Source organism: Notolabrus celidotus, chromosome 18, assembly GCF_009762535.1.
Source record: "Notolabrus celidotus isolate fNotCel1 chromosome 18, fNotCel1.pri, whole genome shotgun sequence".
NCBI lineage: Eukaryota > Metazoa > Chordata > Actinopteri > Labriformes > Labridae > Notolabrus > Notolabrus celidotus.
In genome coordinates, this window is record NC_048289.1 from 20,205,319 (window position 1) to 20,228,207 (window position 22,889).

General features: G+C 40.5%; 1 protein-coding gene across 2 annotated transcripts in view; it reads right to left on the minus strand.

The window, feature by feature from the left end:
- Positions 1 to 259: 259 nt before the first annotated feature.
- The window catches only part of LOC117829580 (disks large homolog 5-like), a 54,766-nt gene continuing 32,136 nt past the window's right edge, over positions 260 to 22,889 (minus strand). The window contains exons 16-33 of one of the 2 annotated variants that reach the window (XM_034707151.1): positions 21,824 to 22,798; positions 21,618 to 21,741; positions 21,023 to 21,167; positions 20,320 to 20,441; positions 18,769 to 18,852; positions 18,513 to 18,672; positions 17,340 to 17,502; positions 17,123 to 17,256; positions 14,578 to 14,736; positions 13,882 to 14,065; positions 13,504 to 13,652; positions 13,161 to 13,331; positions 12,856 to 13,052; positions 11,444 to 11,587; positions 11,082 to 11,209; positions 8,897 to 9,006; positions 3,631 to 3,740; positions 260 to 1,270 (exon numbers count right to left, since the gene is read on the minus strand). In XM_034707151.1, the coding sequence (XP_034563042.1) occupies positions 1,167 to 1,270; positions 3,631 to 3,740; positions 8,897 to 9,006; positions 11,082 to 11,209; positions 11,444 to 11,587; positions 12,856 to 13,052; positions 13,161 to 13,331; positions 13,504 to 13,652; positions 13,882 to 14,065; positions 14,578 to 14,736; positions 17,123 to 17,256; positions 17,340 to 17,502; positions 18,513 to 18,672; positions 18,769 to 18,852; positions 20,320 to 20,441; positions 21,023 to 21,167; positions 21,618 to 21,741; positions 21,824 to 22,798 (3,363 nt within the window). In that variant the 3' untranslated portion in view covers positions 260 to 1,166. The remainder of the gene's footprint in view (positions 1,271 to 3,630; positions 3,741 to 8,896; positions 9,007 to 11,081; positions 11,210 to 11,443; positions 11,588 to 12,855; positions 13,053 to 13,160; positions 13,332 to 13,503; positions 13,653 to 13,881; positions 14,066 to 14,577; positions 14,737 to 17,122; positions 17,257 to 17,339; positions 17,503 to 18,512; positions 18,673 to 18,768; positions 18,853 to 20,319; positions 20,442 to 21,022; positions 21,168 to 21,617; positions 21,742 to 21,823; positions 22,799 to 22,889) is intronic. The other variant, XM_034707152.1, reaches the window with a different exon arrangement.

The window sequence follows — 22,889 nt, forward strand, 5'->3', positions numbered from 1 at the left end:
CATTTTTTTTCTTCAAATGAGCAACTATCCTAATGTGGTCTGAAAAGTGATAAAAGGACATCTCACCGTTTTACACCCTCACTGGTGGCTCACTCCCTCTAGTGGATAAAACTTGCTTTGTCCTGCTGGAGTCCAACATGTGACACCTTCTCCACCTGCTTTGAGAATCCTCTTGCAAAGAAATAAACCCTAACAGATGCATCAAAGGCTAAACATTAGAAAATAACCGTGCTATAATGTATGACACAGACCAATTGGATTCCATTAATAGTTCTGTTTTTAATATTTTATAGAAACATTAACCTTCATAAGGAGAAAACCTGCACTTAAGTGTTTCATCCAGCATAAACATGAAATGTTGACAATGTGATCTATTAAAGATGTGCTGGTGTGTCTGTGTCTGTGTGTGTTTAGTTGAACCATGAAGCAGAAATAAAATATCCCTTCTTAAAAATCCACAGAGGAACAAGTATTGGCAAAACCAGTAGAACGCACAAAGTGAGACAAACTGGTCAAACTAACATACCTGTTGTTTGAGTTATAATGAAAGTTTTAGAGTTAATGCATCCAAGAACGGACGGTTATTAGAAAATATTTTTAGCTTGGCACAATGAGAGCTGAAATGAGGTCAAAATAGTACAGAAAACTCCAACATGATGTGAAGGTAGGAAGCCAATTTGCCCCAGTTTCTCCTCTATAAATAAGACCATTATTTCAAAATATCATCCTACCTATTTAACTAGAGAGCTACATTTGTATATCAAAGTTTAATTAGCAATATCTTTGATTGATTAGATAAATTAAATGGCAGGAAAATATGTATAAATATAAAGAAAGTAACATGTTGGTCCACTTTTCTCTTCACTTCAGGAATAAAGTCTTCATATTGCGTCGACATGTCTTCGGGACAGAGCGGGATTAAAGGAGTGCTAATACATACTGTATGAGAGAAACCTTCAAGTATTAAATACTAGTGTAAACAAGTCTATCTGTACAGTTCATCACTATTGTAGTGGGAATATGATGATCCTCTTCATCAGTGCTGATATTGCTAAATGTGAGAAAGCATTGGAGTTGAACGTGATGTCTGTTCGATGTACCGATTCTCTGTGTTTCCCAAATCGCAGTGAGGTGAGATGAGAGGTGAGAGGTGAGGTGATACATTTCTACGGTGCTCCATCTGGAATCCACAGGACTTTACTCTGCTCCTGCTCCACAATGGTGATGATCTGAGTGCAAATGTAGGAGACGCTGCCGCCTTGGACGACGCCTGCAATACAGAGAGGAAGGGGAGGAGGGTTTACATTACATCTGTGAAGCATATATGTCATACTTACACCTGTAGTAGCTGCTGAATATTTCCATTATTTACTCCTGTCTTTATAGTATGTGTGTCAAAAAAATAGACAGCAACTAGGAATATTTTTTAGGAATTACTTTAATCTTGTATTTTATTCAGATTTGTGTTTGTGTATAAGAAATGTTTAGAAATTACAAAAAAAAGGTTGCAATGAGTGATTATTTTTTGTCTTTAAAGACGTACCCGACTTGGGTGTGGATTAACATTCCTATAACATGAACAAACTCATGCTATGCATTTATTTATTAAAGGAGGATAAAAATCCATGCAATCTGTTGTTTTATCAATTTGTCTTCCCTGACGAATCTGGTGCCTACATTACCCAAAATGCATTTCAACTACAATAACATCAGACATGGATTTAAAGCTCCTGTGAGGAGTTTTTAGCTGTTTATGACTTTGACTGAAATAAATACTGATGCCTCTGCAGGACCTAATAAAATGAAAAGACCATCATCCACAAGGTTAATAATTTCTTTACAGTCATTTCTGATGCTCGCAGCCACTGCCGCTGGGTAGGTGTCACAAACAGTTAGTTACAGTGCAGAGCCAAAACAACGTTTGTTGACATTTTTAAAGATTGTCACTAAAAAATTACGACTGAGTTTTAAAAGACAGCATGATGACATTGCCTTTCACGCATCAACCATAGACTGTATTAAATATGGACGTAATATCTGTGACGTCACCCATCTGTGAGCGCTTTTTTGAGGCCAATCGACGGCGGCAGCCATATTGGAAATGCGGAACTCAACCAGGCACAGTGTGACGTAAAGAGGGGGAGTTTGAGCCTCTGAGCCAACAGCTATGTGTTCCCGACCGGGAGTCAAGTCAGTCATGTCCTTATTTGGGCAAAAACTCGTAATCTTAATATCTTCTGAACCGTTGCGTTAGAAAAAAATTCACCCCCTGTACAGTGTGTACCGATAGAGAAATTAGATACTTGGAACCAAGCCGTTTTTTGAACCAGGCTGTAAACATGTTTATTAATGCTACAAAGATCGTCTTTTTTGAATTGGTGTGTATGTGGTTTCTGGTGTTTCTGCAGCCAGCCTCAAGTGGATTCTCTATGAATTGCAGTTTATAACACTTCCGCATGGGCCTCATAGTTTGAGACCAGAGGTTGCCGCTTGGCATCAACAGGCATATATCGGAGAAGAGATACAATATACTGCTTTGTCCACAGGGGGCGCCAAACTGGCGGAAACTTCCTTACAGTAGCTTTAAGTTTGTTATACTATAAGCAGCTTCTGGAATGTCAAGCAGAGGGTATGAAACACAGATAATGAGCAGGCTAAAAATCTCAAAAAAGTAGATAAATGCCCAGAGCAATTTTTTTAAATCTTCGATCAGTCATTAAATTGTATAAATCTGCATCATAATTTTGTGAAGCCAAAAGTTACAACTTTAAATGTTCAACATATTTACTATATTAGCAGCGAATCAAAACAAGTCAGATTCTATAGCTAGAAATGTCTTGTTTTCCTGTTTTAAAAAAATATATTTATTAACTTATATTTGGTTATGAGTACCTGATTAATTTCCTTGTGATCAACTCAGAATCTTAAGGGTCTTTAATTTATCCATAATCAAAGTACTTGTGTCGTTTGATCAGCTCCGCTTCATACAGTTAACTACCGCATACTCTGCTTTATGACTGTTCATAATCACAGCTCTCATCAATTCTGGCTTCGTGTGGTCAGAAGTTGGCAATCCCTGGGAGGAGGGATCAGCCGTGTTATGTGTTCATTTCCAGAGACCTTCCTCATAAATCGTCTCCTTTTATAGACTCATTTATCAGGCGGACAGTCGGCTGTCTCAGACTGGCTGCTGCTCCAGATACGAAACTTTCACTCTGATCTGTGATGTGCTCCGAAAACCTCAGACAACCTCCACAGACTAACGTTGGTTCAACTAGACTTGTCTTTATGAATTATGAATAGGTTTTGCTTCATGGTTATTTATTCATTATATATTTTGTGATAGAGACACCCATGGGAGTCTCTCTTGTGGAGGACTTTTGGCACAGTACATTTGGATTCTCCTGGATTTTTGGTTTAAGTCATGGGCTACCACAAACCAGATTCCACTTATTTAAATATCTTGTTTTATTTGTGCTAAAAAAATTATTTCATTACATTTCCATCAACTGAGCCATTCAGTAAAATCATTCAGATTAACAGAGCGCTGTAGAGGTCTCCGACTTATTGTAGTTAGTACTGGAGTTCCTGTCCCCACGCCATCTTTATTTGTGTGTTGTTTCCACTGACCTGTGAAGAAGCGGCTGTACTCCTGCTCTACTTTCTGAGCCGCCTCGTACTGCTCCTTGGAATGTTTCTGTGAGAGTTTATCCCGCAGGTACAGAGGGTCCTTCTGCTCTCTGAGGAGACAAAGTCAGCACCTTATAGCAGCGCCCACAGTAACTCACTCACTCACACACACACACACACACACACACACACACACACACACAGACTCATAACAAGGAAGAACATCAAGGTGTAGAAGAAGGAGTCAGAGTTTGTACATCCTTTTTAAGACATGTTCTTCAGACCAGATGTGGAGATTACACCAAATACCCACTTGCAGCTAAAATAGTTTCACCGTTATTGAACTGCTTAAAAAGCTTAAAAGCTTCAAATGTGTTTGCTTCACTTCTACATTATAATCTCCCTCTCCGTATCTCAAAATCCTGCTCACAATTTAAAAAAAACATTGACAAGAAATCCAAGTGAAACTCTAGCTTGGGAATTTTTCTTTGTAAATTGGCTCAGATTTTTTTTTATGTCAACTGAATTAGCTTGACCTGACTGGATGATACACTTAGCAGTTGTCACAGTGCTAATTGTATCTGTATATGACTGCAGAGATAAGAGTAGTTGATCCAGATACAATCCACTATTATCACCATATTCATCACAACACTGACGGTAGTTTTTTTTTATTTTAAGGATAAAAATAATGTTGTTTTCCATTTTGAATGAATTGATTGTGAATATATGTTTTTGGTTATATCCACTGGACAAACACCAGATTATTTAGAGCAGGTGTGTCACTTTCATTTCAGTTCACATACAGCCCAATTTGATCTCAAGTGGGCGTGACCAGTAAAATCATAGAGATAATAATAATGAAGAAGGTAAAGTGGATTATGGACCCCCCAGGTCCAGTATGAACAGTGTGCTTGCTGGACAGTGTTGTATGCAGGGGTATAGTGCCAGTGCTAGTAGTGACGGAGCACACCTATGACGTATGGTAAACATGTGCACGATATGAGGCTCCTTTTATCGAGAAAGGTGGATCCGCCACTCCTGCTGTTACAAGTTTACATATATTAATACTTGGTTGAGGCATATGGCTGTCTAATATGAGTCTGGTTCTGCCCCAGGTTTCTGCCTGTTAAAAATGCTTTGAAGTGCTCTGCTCATGGTGGATTAAGATGAGATAAGACAGGGTCTGGCCTGTAAGAGGGGACTGGATCTTATTCTGTCTTGATGTGGGGTCTTGGTTATTAATTCAACATAGATGCTCCAAATCACAACATTTATATATATAGCTCCAAAACACAACAAAGATTGATTGATTGATAGATATTCATAGTTTCAAGCTACTTTCACCTGAGGCTTCTGGGAAAAGCAAAGACCTATCTTCCTCCAAATTAGGTTTGAGAAGGTCATACACACCTTTGTGACTTCTCGCCTAGATTATTGTAACTCTTTGTATTTTGGTGTTGATCAGTCGTCTTTGCATCGCCTACAGCTGGTTGAGAATGCCGCTGCACGCTTGATGCCTTGGAGGTAGAGCTGGGCGATATTGAAAATGATGTTATCACGATAAAATATTTCATATCAGTCGATATCGATAATTAGCACGATAAATATCAAATCATAATTTCATTTAAATTTAAAGGCAGATTTTTGCTCCTGAGTGAAAGTTTAAGAAAGCAGAAGGTTTGTTAGCTTGTATCTGAATTTAGTTCTCTGATGAGCTTCTTGAATCCATCAGTTCTGATGGTGCTAACAGGATGCAGGGCTTTTGTGTAAGACAAGATTTTTTCCAGTGGTTGGGGGTGTAATTACAGGTTTATTTATATAGAATTTTTATCGAACATTTGTTCATATTTATATTGAGAAAAATTATATCACTATAATTATCGTTATGGAATTATCGCCCAGCCCTACTTGGAGGAAAAGGCGGGATCCCATAATGCCAGCACTGGCTTCCTGTCGAGTTCAGGATCCAGTTCAAGAGTGTGTCACTGGTTCTCTAAATTTTACACAAGCTTGCATCATCATACTTGGCTGAGTGGTTGTGCCAACATGCTCCAGCGAGAGCATTGAGGTCAACGCACCAGATGCTTTGGGATGTCCCATGATCCAGGCTAAAAACCAGGAGGTGACAGAGAATTTGCAGTGGCTGCTCCATCGCGGTCACGTGGTCGGTCATCCTTTAACTATAAATACAGCACAGACCCTTAAGGTCTTTAATCACTGCTTACATCTCTTGTTGTGTGTTAGAAGCTTGTACAGTATTTGGTTATTTTAAAATGTGCTGTATAAATAAACTATGGTTTGACTTTTTAACTTTCAGCTTTCTAATTGGATTTTTATAATTCACTGTAAAATTGAACACAATGGACTAAAACAACCTAATATACTGGATTTAAAGAATATCTTAATTTATATAGTTGTGAAACCCTATGGAGCTTTAGAGATCTCAGTACTGCAGTCCTCTCAGCCTGATGGTTCACTCCGTATCTGAGTCTTAAGAAATGGTCATGTGACCACTCAATCTTGAATCTTCATCCGCTGGGAGCTTCCTGACCCAACCCAGAACACACTCCCATCTCTCTGGTACTCGGTGTACAGTCAACATGTTGGTCTGCAGGATACAAAGCCTGAGCTGCAGCAGGCAGGCAGTGGGAGGTGCGTTTGTGTGTGTGTGTGTGCATGTGGCTCTGGCGGGTGGGGTCAGCGAGTGTTTTAGCCGCCCACGCCACAAAGTGGAGCCACAGCGAGCTCTCTCTGGACAGCTGGCACTCAGCTGATGACAGCCGAGGCTTAGCGGGATTCAATCTCCGCCATGTTTGCCTGCTGCACCACTTCATAGATTTATGGGCGTGGGTGTATGTGTGTGTGTGTGTGTGTGTGTGTGTGTGTGTGTGTGTGTGTGTGTGTGTGTGTGTGTGTGTGTGTTTGTGTGTTTGTGTGTGGCCGAGAAAGCCCGTTCCTGCCAGACCTGAGTGTGTCTTTATTTGTGTGCAAAGTACCACACTGAGAGTTTAGCTCGTTTAATCTTGCTGTGGGATTGAAATGGAATAGCAGAGGGACCTTTGAAATATGACATCATCCCATCACAGACTCCGGCAGGTGGTGGAAGAGAGCAAGCTGCTGTTAGCGAACTAATGACACTGTGATCTAATCAGGCTGATCAATTAGTTTGTTTGTGTGTGTGGGATTAATATGATTATGAGAGCAGCAGGACTGTATGTATCAATTTCCTGGGTGTCTCCATGGGAAGGAAATGTAATGAGGGAGAACAAAAAATATTATAAATGGAGGGAGGACTGACATCAACTAACATCATGTGAAATATCACTTGTACTTTCACTTATGTGTAACTTAATGAACATTACTACTCTTTCATCATCTCAAAACCAGATGCTATCATATTCATTATGTACTGCTTTAAACATTTTAATAAGCTCATTGTCACTGACAAAAATACTTTCAGTATTTTTACTAGTATATTTTTTCTGCTTTGATTACTTACTTACCCTGTTATTTGCATTCAATCATTAAACACTTTATATCTGACATTTCACTTATATTTGGTACTTTGTTATGGAACTGGACACCGTGTTCCTAATTATTATGCAAGTTGCATTTTTGGGAATATTTTAAAAACTATGTTAACAGTCGTTTTCAAATTTGTTAGGAAGTCAGATAGTGAATATATTTCTTCAACTGTGTGGTTAAAATGATGCTTTTTGGCTGTATTTTTAAATAAATGCAGAATCTGCAGAAATGAGTGCGCCAAATTATTATGCAAGTTGGTGATAAGGGCATATAACTTGTGAAAATTAAAAACTAGGCACCATTTTTAATGTTTTATTGATTGAAAATAATACTATTTACTACAACTTTATTCAGACTTCAACAAAAACAACAGTTTTCTTTAGATTTGTATTCAAAATAAAACTGTTAAAGTCTTTGAAACATTTCAAATCTAAAGTGTTTCTCAAATGTCCAATATAACCTCCTTTTTTTTCAGTGAAGGTCAGAGGTCACTGGTAAACTGATTTAGTGAGGTTTTTGATGACTTCTCTGCAGACACTGTGTGCTGCACCTTGTATGGCTTTCCAAAGATGCTCTTTTGGGCTGTATTTCTTTCCATTACAGTAAATTATCTCCTTTATTATTGACCACAAGTTCACAGTCGGGTTGAGATCAGGTGAGCAGGCAGGCCAGTTCGGTGTAGAGTTTCTTTATGGATTGATTAACCTTGTTTTATTAGTACATGTTCTCCCCAGAGACATCCTTATTTACCAAAATATGGCATTAAATTGCTATATAATCTTACATTTTATGTTTTCATTGCGAAAACTTTCAAATTTGTCCAATACAGAAAGAAATACCAAAATCAAAACAGGTTTTTATGTAAATGCTACAAACACTGATGAGTAAGTAAAGGTCCAAGGAGCATCAAAATTTTATATCAATATGAATGGGCCAGTTACCCATTTCAAGGTATGCCACGGTGTGAAAAAGTCATGGTTTCAAAACCGCTTCTATTTTACGTCTAACCCCCTCAAAAGTTCAAATGAAGACTAAAACTCAGGTCGTTAATAAAGTTAAAACACTGTGTCAGCCCCCTGCCAGTAATTTGTATTAGGCTTCTGAATGTATAGTAAGCAGTGTTACTGGATAGATCTGAGAGTTTCCAGCCCAAAAGCTGTCCAAAAACCGCCAGAGTGCACAAAACGCCCAAAATATATATTCTATATCAAGTACTGTAATGCAATTTTACTGCCATAAAATACAACATAGAGGCATACTGACCTTCTGGACTAAATGTTACCCTCCACATATGAATGTAAGAGTCTTCAAATAGCTTTGCTGTGGATCTCTATTCCTTAATATGCGGCAAGTCTGATAGAGCTGAACAAAATAACAGCAGAGATCTATTGTTTTTCATGTCACCGCAGTAATAATATATTGCGTTTATATAGCTTTTTTGTATTTTCTCCACTTTGGCATCTTGGTCTGGTTGCTAACTTGGGCTGAACTTTTGTAACACCTCGTCTTTTAAGCATTATTTTCCTCATAAACAGCCTCCAGAACCAAAAGCCTTCAATGAATGATTCCCTCAGTGTGCTGCAGCAGCATCTGAACCTGAAGTCAAGTTTAGTAAACAGAAGTTGCAACTAAACACAAAGCAGACTCAACATGCACCAGGCAAGTTTTCAGGAAACTAAAAAGAACAAAAAAGAACAGAAACAAGTATTTTTTTGGAAAAGGCATGGGGAATACTCACTTTATCTGCTTGGCGTTTTTGTAGCGAATGAATATGACGATTGGGTAGATGTGAACGCTGTGGAGACGTTCGATGGCGTGAGGGGCGATGTCAAGTAAACAGTGACAGTCCTATGAGAGAGAATGAGAAATGGAAGATGGATCAAAGCTGGATGTTGCAAAAAATAAAAAACAAGCTAAATTACTTACTTTAATTTATAATACTTCACAGTTGTTTTAAGATAAGATAAGATATTACTTTATTGATCCCCCGGGGGGGAAATTCAGTTGTTACAGCAACCCAGACATAAGTACAATCAAGAAAGAAGTTTCAATAAGTACAAAATAAAAATAAAACAAAAATAAAACAAAATAACATAAAATAAAATAAAATAAAAATAGAAATAAGTAAAATAAAATAGATAAATAAAGCCAGAGTACAATTTAGATATATACAATGTTACAAATGAAATTTAAATTAAATAGAAGTAATTACAGGCAGTATTAAAAAAAAATGTTTCAGTAGTGACAGATTGACATGGTGTGATTATGGTTGGTAATGACAAATTAAGCAATAAATAGAAAGAATATTTGAATGTAATATGACCATGGGTTGTAGTTAGAATAGTAATGTAATATAACAAAATATAATATAGCAAGATAATTATATAATACAGTATATTATGCATTAAAATGCCAGCAGCAGTCAAGAGAGAGTTCGGGATGGGATGATGGAGTGTCATATGTTATTTCAACATATAATACACATTAAAAGTTTACTTTTGAGTTGTATTTTGGATTTACTAGATCAAAGTCAGGCATGTAAATTCTGTCAGCAGTCATGAGATATAAAGACTCGAAAGCTCTGAATATCATGATCAAAAAACATTGATTGGCCCGTTAAGTCTTGTATTTTGATACTACCGGGAGTTCATTTGTGATGTTTTGCAAGATCATTTGCGATTACAGATGCTGTTCATAACCCTTAAAGCAAAGATCAGACAGACAGTGTTTATCTTTCCAGTAAGAAGGGTCTTTTTCAAGTTGTTTGATCACTGCTCATGTGACTCCCGGAGTGCCTCACTCTCGCAGGAGTGTTGAAAAAAACTAAACTAAACTAAAAAGTTACAAGAAAAATCGAAAACAACCATCATGGAAGAAAAATACGTGGTTGCTTTCTGCTGGATAGATAAATTAAGGACAGGTTTGAAAATAAGGCCTCACTCTATTACACTAAAATAATGCTTATTTTGTAGGGCTGACCAGAACAGGCAATGAGGTGAGCCCGTATCTGATCCAGGTGTTAGACGTCAATGGATTTTGCTCCAATTTGAAGTCAGAGCAGAAACCTGTAAGTTATAAAACTGAGTGTTTTATACTATTCATAGATCCTTATAATTCAAAGGATGTCAGAGGCATTATTGGTAAACTGTACAAAGAATTTACCGTTATGAATAAGAACACAACAACTTATATAAGACAGCGATGGGAAAAAGAGGCTAACATTGTGATATCTAAAGAAATGTGGCTTCAAATATGGCAAACTCAATCCTCATCCACAAATTATTTTTTCTGGAGAGATTTCTGTTGGAAGAATATCATTCGTTTTTTTAATACCCCTCATCAGAAGTCCAAATCAAGTGGGTCACAGTATTCCTGCTGGAGGGAGTGTGGAACATTTTCTGCTGACTTTGTACATGTCTTCTGGTCTTGTCCGTTCCTTCAGCCTTTCTTGAGAGGTGTGGAACACTTAATCTTGGAGATTTTAGAAATATCATTTGAATCTTCTTTAATTTTTTTGTACCTCGGGAAAATACCTGAATAGCAATGAATATACTTTATTGCTGCAGGTAAGAAAGCAATAGCACGAGGCAGGCTTCAGAAGAACCCTCCCATCATTAAACTACTTAAAAACATTGACTCTGTTTGCAGTATGGGAAAAAAATGAGTTTTGCTCTTCGCCTTCAAAACACTAGGAAAAATGGGATTGCTATAACCACAAAGACTCTTAACTTTTTCTGTTTGTCTGAAAGCCTTTGTTGTGTACTGTACCTGTCTATAATACCTAAGTTTCACTTTATTTTTTACTGATTGTAATGTAATGTCCTAGTCCTCACTTCTTCAATGTTATATGTTCATATAAAACAAAAATAAAAATAAAAGTAAAAAAAAAAACTGAGTGTGATCCACAGCAGGGATGTGTTTACCTTCTCTGTGATCTCTTTTATTGATGCGACAGTCGTGACATCAAAGTGGCCGCTTCTCCGTTTGTAGTCGATGAACACGCAGTCCTTCACCCCGCGCTCTATTGCCTGCTGAGATGCCTTCATGATCTCTGAAAGTACAGACAATAACATTTTTAAAACTAGTTTTCTTTTTGCTCTTTCCGTAACATATAATTCATAATCTAATCTCTAATTTTTAAGAAGCTTCCTCATTATGAAAACCGTCTCTGCAGCCCAGCATCAAGAAATCTGCCTAAACCTGATTTACACGTACAAAGTCATCACAAATAATAATCCTCCATCACAGGCTCAGGGTGTGTCTCTGTGTGTGTTTGTGAGCTCACCTGGCAAACAGCGGCAGAACTTGGCAGGAGCCTCCTTCACCAGCATGTCTTTAATGGCCTCCACTAAGGGACCCAGGACAAGCACCGGCCTCGGAGATGAGCACTCCACCCTCTGAACCCGCTGGTACATCAGGCTCACTCCGTCTGAGCAGAAATATAAAAATACAGATTAATTCACAAATATTCAAACGGCTGCACTTTAATAACCACAGTTATGAGTTTGAGAGTCATGGGAGAAGTTCTGTGGAGGCAGCAGCTTTTTATAGCAGCGTCCAGATTTATTACAGCACTTTCATACATGGGAGCTGCCAGACTACCAATAACTTCAACTTACATCAATATGAGACATTTACATTCATGAGCTGGATGCTGGAGCTGGGTTTGGTGAGGATATACTCAGACAAAGAGAAAGGGAGGAGTTAATTTAATCACTGAAGTGATGTAATAAAGAATAATATCACACACTCAGTACTTTCTTTGAGTGTTTGTACTTTCAGAGACAGGAAATGTGGGTAGAGGAGAGTGGGGGAGGACATGCAGTAAATGGTCGAGGTTGGAATCGAGCCTGTGACCTCTGTGACGAGGGCTTTGGTCTCTGTATGTGGGGCGCAAGCTTATATTTTCGATCAAGAGTTCCGGGGTCTTCTAGCCCCCAGAACTACTTTACCCTGAACTAAAAGGTTCTGTGCCCCCCAAGTAAAGGCACAGTAAAGGCACTACACTAACATACCAGTAGAGGGCAGTAAAACAAAGACGAATGCCATTCATAGTGCCTTTACTTTTTATTTCCTCCATATGTCACTGGCCTGATTTGCACAATCTACCCGGGACTTCGGCTCCGCGGTCAAAACGCAGACAACAATGGGGGCACAGGAACCTTTTAGTTCCAGGAAAAGTAGTTCTGGGGGCTAAAAGACCCCGGAACTCTTGGTCAAAATGCACCTTAGCTAATACTGCGAGGTGCAATGCTTATTGTGGATTAAGATGAGGCAAGATCAAGTCCTGTCAGTAAGATGGGACTGGATCATACCCTGTCTTGGTGTTGGGTCTCTGTTCATAATTTGACATAGACTGGTCTAGATCTGCTATGTTTGTAAAAGCATCTTGAGATAACGTTTGTTGTGATTTGGGGCTATACAAATAAAGATTGATTGACTGGTGGATTAAGATGCAGTAACAAGCCAGTGGTTGATACTTTTCCTTGAAAACTGCTTCCCAATTAATTTAGTTTCAAAGTATTTGGTCAGTCCTCCTTGATTGATTCATTTGTGCCGCTTCAGGTGAAAGACTTGGTGTTTAAGTTATTATCAAATTATAAAAATCCCCATGACACGGGTTGAAAAGCAGCTCAATTTTTTTGTATCATCCCTTTTTAAATCAATCCTGACATAGAGTGGATGATGGTTTCTCACCCTCTGTGATGGGTAGAGAGTCTGTGCTTATAGCGTCCAGAGCCATCAGATCCTTCCCGTCTTTAGATCCGCTGCGTTTGTGCTTCAACCTCCGGCGGAAGAAAGATCTCCGTGCGGCGGCGGACATAGTCTTGCCGGTGCTGTTATCATCTTTCATATCAGCCGAGCCGTGTCTCCTGTAGAACTCCTGATCCATCCTGATGAAGATATACGAGCACCAAAAAAGTCCATGAAGTTGACTTTGATGGATTAGATCACTCAAAAATGCATCTTTCTAGTAGTGTGTAATCACAGATTTGACTCACATGTATTTACTTGGAATCTGTCCTTTACCCAGGTTCTGTGCGTTCTCGTCCAGCTGCCAGGCCATCCAGAAGCCGAAGTTGCCATTTGGCAGAGTGTCTTCAACGTACAAGATGTCGTCTTTGTTAAAGCCCAGCTCCTGCTCTACCTCTGCGACTCGCTCATAAAGTGCTCTGATGAGAAAAAGATGAACAATAAAGCTTTTATGAATAGACCTCAGTACTCTGAACAAGGACATTACAGATCCAAGGACAACTTCACAGAAGATTTAGAGCATATTATAATGGAATGTTCAACACAAAAGAAACTGAAGCTCGTACACCCTCGGATCAGTAGTCAGTGTACCTTATGTAAAATCCATCACCATGTGACTCTTTGATGGCGGGGAGGCTGTCGACACAGCTCTGGACCTTGAAGGTGATTGTTTCAGCTGGTTTCAACATTTCCAGGTAAGCTTCCTCTTTAGTTCTGTTCTTCATGCTGATGCCATTGTACTGTTTGAAGAGACATCATTTACACAGTTGACATAAGAAAAGTTAGCTTGGCTGCCAACAAAGGATGACTCATCGTTTCTAGTAAAAGCAAGTTGAATGATACAGAATCAAATATGCATGTGGAGCCTTTAACTTAAACTTAACTTAACACCTTTTTCTACAACTACATCTGTGAGAATGGAGCATGCTTCATATTTTGATTCAAGTGATATTACGACATTGTAGGTACCTCCAGGATCATGTCTCCAAGTGAAAGGCCATCAGGACACTTTGCAGGGCTGTCATCATCCAGACTCTCCACAAAGATGCCATTAAGGTTTCCCCCACAGATCTGAACCCCTAGCTCTGCCTGGATCCTCTTCAGCCGGACCAGCCGAGGCTCTGCAGCTCCACGCAAACTAGAACCAGGAACCCTGCAGAAGAAAAAAAAACCTCATTAAGCTTTGAATATGACTCACCTTTAACCCCTGTTACAGCCCTTGGCAAATGATGGGACGTAGAGTTTGACAGGTGCAATATATTTATTTTACTTTAGTACGCACCGTGAAACTCAAAGCAAACAAACAAAGAACATTTCAATTCGTAATATCACACACACACACAATGTGGGTGCAAAACATTCATAAGTTTGGAGTACTATTTCGACCACGGACCACTACGAAGCCTCCCGACTGCACACAGGCCACTCGCACCGATCACTGCTGCTGCTCAGATGCTGATCAGCTGTGATCCTCTGATCAGCTGGCTGTGTGGAGACGCCGCCGTACATTGAAATTCCAGAGCAGTTCCGGGGGACCCGCTTCCGACCCGGAACATTTAACATTTCATTATAACTTAATTTAATGTGCGTTTCTGGCCACTTACAACCACCCTAAAAGAGCTAACAAGATATTCAATTATCACATTTGTTGACAGAAGTGTGCACCTGAAGGAGTTGTGAGGGCTGGTTGCAGGAGTGGTCTGTTTGGACGGTGGTGTCATGGTCCCCTCGTCCTGCTCGCTCAGAGTGTCAGCATGGATGTCCGGGGTGGTGGCTCCACTGTCATGGGGAGTCGGCTGGTTGCTGATAGACTCCATGCGTGAACTAATGACAACACAAATGCAATCACAGTTACTGAGAGAGTTTTGGCAGTAAAACTGATGTTTCCTTTAAAGGATGTCCTTCTTATGTTGAGCAACGTAACTATCCTATGTATGGTAAATTTCTACTTTCTGTTGTGAGTCATGTTTAGTGTTATTTTAAACCAGTCAATTACCAAAGCCACGTGTCCTATTTGGTTTATTAGCACTGTCTGTTTAGTTGCTATGTTATGTTTTCATGTGCTTTTATTACCCATTGATTCTGGTAGGTCAACAGCCCATAACAACAACAAACTGATCCCACATGTCAAATCAATCAAATCAGTCTGCGCAAAGGAGTCAGGCATATTTCACTTCTGCCTGTTTACACTATGGCAAAAACATGGAGGTTATTTCTGATACTACTTTTGATTCATTCAGAGAGCATGAAACTTTGGATTTGTAGTTTCTGGTTGACCAGTCATGGAAAACAGAACAGGCTTTACTTTAACACTATCAACAATGGAAATGTTCATGCTAATGAGATTTTCAACAGACAAGTGGGTAAATGTTTTAACTTAACCATGAATGCAAATGTCTTAGCTTAATGTTCATTTGATCTGCAACAATTACCAACTGTGAAATCTGACTTACTATTTTTGATCTGTATATATAAATCTGACTGACCCTTCAAGGTGACACATTGTATGAGGCAAAGTTGTGTTGCTGATCATTAATGACTGTTTATTGATTTATTTAACGTTAGTGTTTTTTTGAGAAACTGTAATTGTAAAGCAGGGAAAATTGTCATTTAAATGAAGTTAAAGCTAGGGTTGGTAGTCTCGGAAAACCAGCATGAATTTGAATGTAGCATTTCCTCATGACTCCGTCTAACCCCTCCCCTCCTCCCTCAGAGCTCCTCCAAAATGACGCCCGCCCGCTCACATGCACGAGCGCCGCTGATTCTCGACCATATGATGGTGACTGATTCAAAACCGGTCCTCACCAAAACATTATCATAGTGAAAGTTAAAAACACAAACAAACATGGCTGCTGTTGGTACTCACAACTATCATGCTAGCATTATCCAGTTGTACCGGTGACACGAGATCAGGAGAAAAGTTATAATACATATATAATACTGTAACAGCTCTACTGTTTGTTAAACGTGTTCAGTGTAGATGTTCTTAATTCCTACAGTGTTGACGGTCAGTGAAGGCATCAGGAGAGGTGTAGAGTGTGCGAGTGGGAGAGAGGAGAGGAGAAGTTTTTCATTCATTCAAACATTGATTGTTGTTTTGAAGGTTGGCGTGATCACGGCCGACAGTGACCGATTATTAAAGCTCAATGTGTTCACGAATTGGCTCGTCATCACTACAGCGTCCGGACGGACGCTACAATAAATATATATATTCTGTAGGACTTACTGAACGTCATTAATTATTCTGCTTGTTGGTGAGAGCTTTTTAGACTCTGATCAGGACTACAGTCCTGAGCAAAGCACCTCATCAGGTCAGAGGGGACAGGCACGAGGACGAGCGAGAGGGGCAGTAAATAGAGTCAGGGGAAGTAGAGGCAGGAGACGGGGACTCGGAGGAGTGCACGCCTGGAAATGTACGCGCAGGAGGAGGGCAGAACGGCTGGACGGGATTTGATCGGTTTAAAATTTGAGGAGCCAAAAAACGGTGATTGGTTGGTGTTTTCCCAGGTTTACTCTGGCTGTAGATAGCAGCTTTTTTCACTCTTTTTTAGGAACACATCATGTAATGATTGCCATCAGGACATAAAGATCATTTTAACCAGTATGACAAAAAGTGTATCTAAATCAGATTACCAACCCCAGCTTTAAGTGTTGGAGTTTGTATTATTAAAAATTTTGCCGACAATATTTTCCCTTTTAATGCAAATTAATATCAGCTCCAAAAAACGGTTATCGGCCTCCTTGACTACTTATAATCGGTACCGGCATCGGTCCTGAAAATCTAGATTTGGAGTCAGGTTTTTTTCCCGTGTCGGTCTTGTCGTATGGTTTTTTAGTATAGAATCCAACATCTCCCTCAAATATTTGGTTTTGTGACACTGAAATTACACTGGAATAAAGTTGTTTGTGTATTTACACTCTGTAACGGCTTTGGAGTTGATAATTCCACTCAATACAACAGGGAGACACGTGCAAGCCAGGACTACAAGCCAGCTTTCAGTTTTGTCAGCTACATACATGTCGTCAGGGTTCCAATCTGCCATAACCACCTGCTCATTATACATCATCCCTTACATGAAACAGCATGACTATTACATTCATTTCCTCACTTGTGCTTATCGCCAGCTTTCACTGGCTCTATGCTGATAGGTTTGTGTTCCCAGAATGCTTCATTCAATGACCCAAATGAGGCATCTCCTCCTCCTCTTACCCTGATCGTGAGTGGTTTCCCAGCTGAAACATGTGAGGATTGTACTGAGCCAGAATTGTGACTGTATCGCATTGCTGCCCGATCACCAGCCGGGCCTGCTGCTCGTTGGCATTGCGGAGGTTGATTCCGTTAAACTGGAAACACAGGTGATTCATTAGAAACAGAACAAAAGGAACGCTGGATGTTTTGTTTGGAGTGTTTTTTTGTGCTGCTGTACCTCCAGGAGCTGGTCTCCGTACTCTAACCGAGCTTGGTGTGCGATGCTGCCAGCCGTCACTTTTGACACAAACACTCCTCCGTTCTCGCCGCTCACGATGGAGATCCCCAGAGGTTCTGCGCCTTTCTGGACTGTCACGTTGCGTGGTTCCTCTAAGTATGGCCTTCAAGGGGGGGAAAGAGGAATATATGAACAACTGTAGGAAAATATAAAGCCTTCTGAAAGTTTGAACATGTGACAAACTTAACACAAGTCCAAATCAAACTCAGAGGAAAGCTTCTGGCTGCATTGGAATGATTTCACACAGTGTTTTGAGATTTTTCTCAAGACTTCTTTCAAATAAAGATGGCTAACCTTTGTGATAAAAAAAACAGTCTCAAGAGTAGATCTGGGAGCTGTGCAAAGACGTGCAAAGTGCAGAGTCATGCAATCATACAAAATTAACATCACCCTGAATAAATAACGAAGAGAAGAAAGGATGTCTTAAAGGGACACCCTGCTGTTGTTTTAGGTGAAGACTAATACTTGGGTTGTTAGGCAACTTTGGAAGTTTTTATTACTTTGTTTATGTCTGGGTGTGGTTTTTCTTTTAAATAAGCATTTACAGGTTTCAACCACACCCATACAGGTGGTTTTAGAGTTTCCTAATGTGCTTTGCTTGAAAAGAGATATAGCTGCACTGCGGCTGTGAAAGGCTAAAACATAATATCTTGATACGCAGTGTGCACACAATAGATCTTAAGACGCATGCTTTGACAGTCATGCAGAAAGGGATTATACTCTACATGCAGCAGGCAGTACAGGACGAACCTCAAGCATCTTAAAGAGAAGAACTGTGGCTTTACTGCGAGTGTCAGTCTGACAGAAGGAGAGTTATAAGAGACACATCTAAGAAGAGGAAGGATTAGAGAAGAAGAAAGAGAATGATCACCCACAGCATGAGGGAAAGATTCAAGTTATAAGTAACAGCAGCAGACAGGACAGAAATGGATGTAATGTGATAGATGAAATCTGTGCTCTAACAATATGAGATGGAGCCTTGCAGCTTTGTTTACTGCTGTACAGACACTCAATCACAATGGAGCAGACAGAAGTACAGATGTATGGTGGAAAACATGTCATGTTCTGCTGAATGATGGCAGTGTAATGACCCGGACGCGGGGGCCGGCCTACCCATCCTTCCGCCTGTCGCCAACTGGAGCGGGGCTGACTGATATCCTGGGCTGCGTGGAGATGGAGCTCTGGGATTGGCTACTGGTGAAAGACGATGTCTCCAGGTTGACGGGGGACATGGGAGGTGTCGGGCTGCTGCACTCCGAGTGTGAGAGGGAGCCTAGGGTGTCAGAGGGGGAGAGGTTTGGATTCAGTCTCTGTGTTTACCGCTGAAGCACCTGTTATGAGACGATGGAGCTGCCAGGCTCAACTGTACCTCTGTCAGAGCCGGTGGAACGGGGATAACGAGGATGGGGGATCTTGATGCGTTCGGCCCGATACTGTAAAGCACTGGAGGAGCCTAAAGTACACAAGGAAGGACATTCTTTTTTAAATTGCAGTTGAAATCACAAAGAAAAACCCTCCTCACTTGCATTTGTAGTACTCAGGCCATGCAGATACAGGATCTGGGATTTTGACCAATCAGGTTCTGATTAGTCAAAACCAACACTGATGTGACAGCATTGAACTTTAGATTTGAGGTTAAAGGCTGACTGGTCACCGGCTGTCATAGCCCCTAACATAACTACCCGCATACATAATCCCTGACATGGTGGTTAGCTGTTTTTGCAACGGACTACTCTGATGCATAACTACAATGAATGAATGAATGAATGAATGAATGAATGAATCAATCAATCAATCAATCAATCAATCAATCAATCAATCAAAGAACTCAATTAATCTAACTCAGAGCAATTAGTTGGGAGTACTTTGTACGAAGTGCAAACCACACACTAACAATAAACTATTGTTACTATTGTAATAGTTGCCATATTTTATTCTATTTTATTTTATTTTATTTTTATTCTATTCTACTCTACCTTTATCATTGCTACTATTATTGTTATTATATTTTTAACTATGTTAGTACATTGTTGTATTCCCCTGTCCCGTGTTGGAAGCTGCTGTAACAAAATAATTTCCCCCAATGGGGGACCAATAAAGTATATATTATCTTATCTTATCTATGATCTTAATGAATATTGATAATTAAGTATACTGATACATAAATAAAATGGATAGCACAATAAAAGCGTCTGCCAAGAAATAGAAAAAACAGTTGGGCATTATGTAAACGAATTCCTTGATGAATCAGTCAGTGTTGTCTGAGCTGATTCAAACAGTGTGACACATCTACATGTTAATTTAGCTCCTAGACAACAGTTGAATTACTCTTCAGATAAATAAGCAGCTCTGTCTATGTTAAAATAATTAATACAGTTGTCCTGAGATGCTATAAAGTATTTTCTAACAATGTTAAACTTTAATTTCTATCGACTAAAGCATGAACTGAATTTTTGACTCTTTGAAGAGAGGGGGCTTTACTTTCTGGGTATCTTTCTATAACACCATTACGCTGACGATTCAGCGTTGTAGTCCTCCACTCATAGTGTCTTTGTTTAGTAATGCAGCTGAACCAGTGATAATTTCTTTATTTTTACTATATTTACTATTATACTACTTATGCTGAGTATGATGACACATTTGAGCACATAATACATTCTGAATTTACAGTATGTACTTTTGTGAATGCGAGAAATTCCCGAATGTATACTCCATTGGCCAGAATTTTTAAGTATGAGACAGGGGCTCACTACTCATACTCAACCCCCCAAAATGCATTGCTGCTCCTTAAACTATAGAACAGTAAGTGCATATAAATATAAAAATGATCTTCCATATGTGGTTAAAAATATATTGTTTCTGACCCTATGAACACGCTTTACTAGCAAAGATGTGACTAAAACTAGGAGTCCATATGTACCAAGTCTGGCGCTGGAGGGCAGGGAGTTAGTGCTGTGTGGTGGCTGGCTGCAGCTCATCTCCGTCGAGTCTCCAGCGTGCTTGTGGCTGAGGTCCAGACTGTGGCGACCTTGATGCTGGGGGCTAGAAAGTGGAGAGAAAAAAGGCCTGAGTGAGTCCCCTGGCAGTCAATTATTCAACCCAGAGCAAGATCATCATTTGCTACACACCATCTGTTCATGAGATCTGGGGCGGCATAAATATTGTTTTGAACTTTTAATGCTCCATCACAGGGTTCATCAAATTGATGTCAAACAGATTAAAGCAGCAGTGGTGCAACTAAGGACTGCTTTTAGGTTCTGTGAGTTCATGTTTTCCAACCAGGAATCCCCCCAAAAATATCAACTTTGAGATGAAGTTAAACAGAAAAAGCGGCAAAACTTCAAATCTGTTGAGCTGAGGTCAGAGAATGTTTGGGGTTTTTGCTTGATGAAGACTACAAATCAGATCTCAAAACTGTTTTTGATTTTCTTTCTTTAGTTGCCATCATAGTTTTTTATTGATTCAATTTTTTAATATATTCAATCAGTCAACACAGCAGGCAAAAGAAAAATAATAATGATAGTTCCAGGTATTAGTAATATCCTTGTTTTTGCTGCCTTGACAAGATCGACATCTTTAGTGTGAATGAAGGAAAAACAAAAAACACTAGCAGATTGGAGCACCTTGTGTGAGGTTGTGTTTGGACCCCTGAGCCGGGAGCTGGAGGACAGTTGTTGTTCTGGATCTCGTGGGACCAGGCAGTGTAGACCGGGTTCCTCATAACAGCTGTGACGGCAGGACACGGGGCTAAACCTCGCTGTGCTGGGTCTGGAGGAACGCAGAAGGAAAGCAAAGATCATGACACGTTGTGATCGAGGTATTTCCGTATTTGCACCCCATTCATTTTAAATTGACAAGAACAGTAGACAAACTGAAGATGTGTCTCTACTTTTGATTCAGTTGGCTCTTGAAGGCTAACCTTTCCAAATTTTGACTTAAAAGTTTAAGATAAGTCGTTATGTTCAGCAAAAGTTGAAGTAAAGTTGCTTGTTTATTGAGTTCAAAGGAAATTTAGTGCATTATCATAATCAGAGCATCAAACTCAATCCATTAAAGTGCCTTCTACAGCAACGGACCAAAAGCATCACAACAAAGATCATATTCTTTCTTGACTGATTGATTGATTGTTGGAACAGGTGCTGAATACATGATGATCATCCTTTAAATTATAGATTTGAGCAAATCAACTCCTGAGACAAAGTGTTTCCTCAGACTTACGCCCTGTGATGCTGTTGTAGCTGGGAGGTGCAAAGTTCATGCTGTACCGATTGGTTCGTAAAGGGGAGAAGCGCAACAAGTCCATGGGCTCCGGGGAGTGCTCATCATTTGAGAAGCTCTGAACCTGCAAGGATCAATTAGACTGTAAACACACTGACAGAAACATCCAGGAGAGAGCCAGTTCTGATAAAGACAGGATCCGTTACCTGCATTGGAACAGGGATGTGCAACGGTGTCACGTTTCGCCTCAGTGCTGGTGCTGATTTTGGCCGGTACCTCCTCTTTGCCGGCTCCCCCGACCTATGTCGGCCCCCATGCTCCTCGACGGATGACTTGGCGCCACTCTTGTTCTCTCCTGGGGGAGTGTGGGTATAGTAGAACTGGTTCCCGGCTTCACCTTCCACCTGTAGGCTCTTTGCTTGAGCCGGTGAGGCCGGAGGAGTCCCAGTGGTGATGGTTGAGTCGGATGCTGAGCTGTTCTGCTGGCGGTGTTTGAATCTGAAGGAGTCGCTCCTTGTTGGCGGAGTGGGCGGCGCCTGAGCAGATTCAGAAAGTGAACTCTGCGGGGAGTGTTTTGGCATCTGAGACAGGGACATGTAGTCCAGTTTCGGGGGCACGTCAGGTCTCCTAAAGGCGGCCACATCAAAGATAGACTTCCTCTGTTTGACCTTTTTGTAGATGGAGAGCTGGGCGCACTCTGGAACCGACGCTCCTGCGATAACTTTCGGCCACGTGCCTCCGCTGGGCTTCACTGGTGGGCCCTGCACCCGCTCCACGGCGGTCTGAGGAGAGCCGCAGTCTGAGAGCACCGGTGTGAAGGTGAAGGGGCGATGGTGGAACTCCTGCCGCCTGTAGCAGATGTCCGGATGGGGTTCAGAGGCGCTGTGGGAGGAGAGGGAGCGGGAGTGCAGGGAGGTGTTGGAAAAAGGCTTGTGGTGGCAGTAAGCGCTGCTGTTGCTGTTTTCCAAAGAGTCGCTCATGTCTTTGCACGCTTCCTCTCCTCTGCCACCTGACTCACAGCTGCAGATCTCTGTTTGTGTGGAGCAGTTGTGCTTGGAGCAGTTGTGCTTGGAGATCCTGCAGTTCCTGGATTGAGTCTCACAGGACTGGAGACGAGAAACCTTTTCAGAATCCCTAAAACTTTCTGCTAAACTCTGACCGGAGCAGCTCTGTGGGAGGAACTGCAGAGGAAAGAAAGGACAGGAACATTTAATTTTTAACAGAAATTTGAAGAATACTAGGATCATCTTTGCAAACAAAATCCCAGGGTCT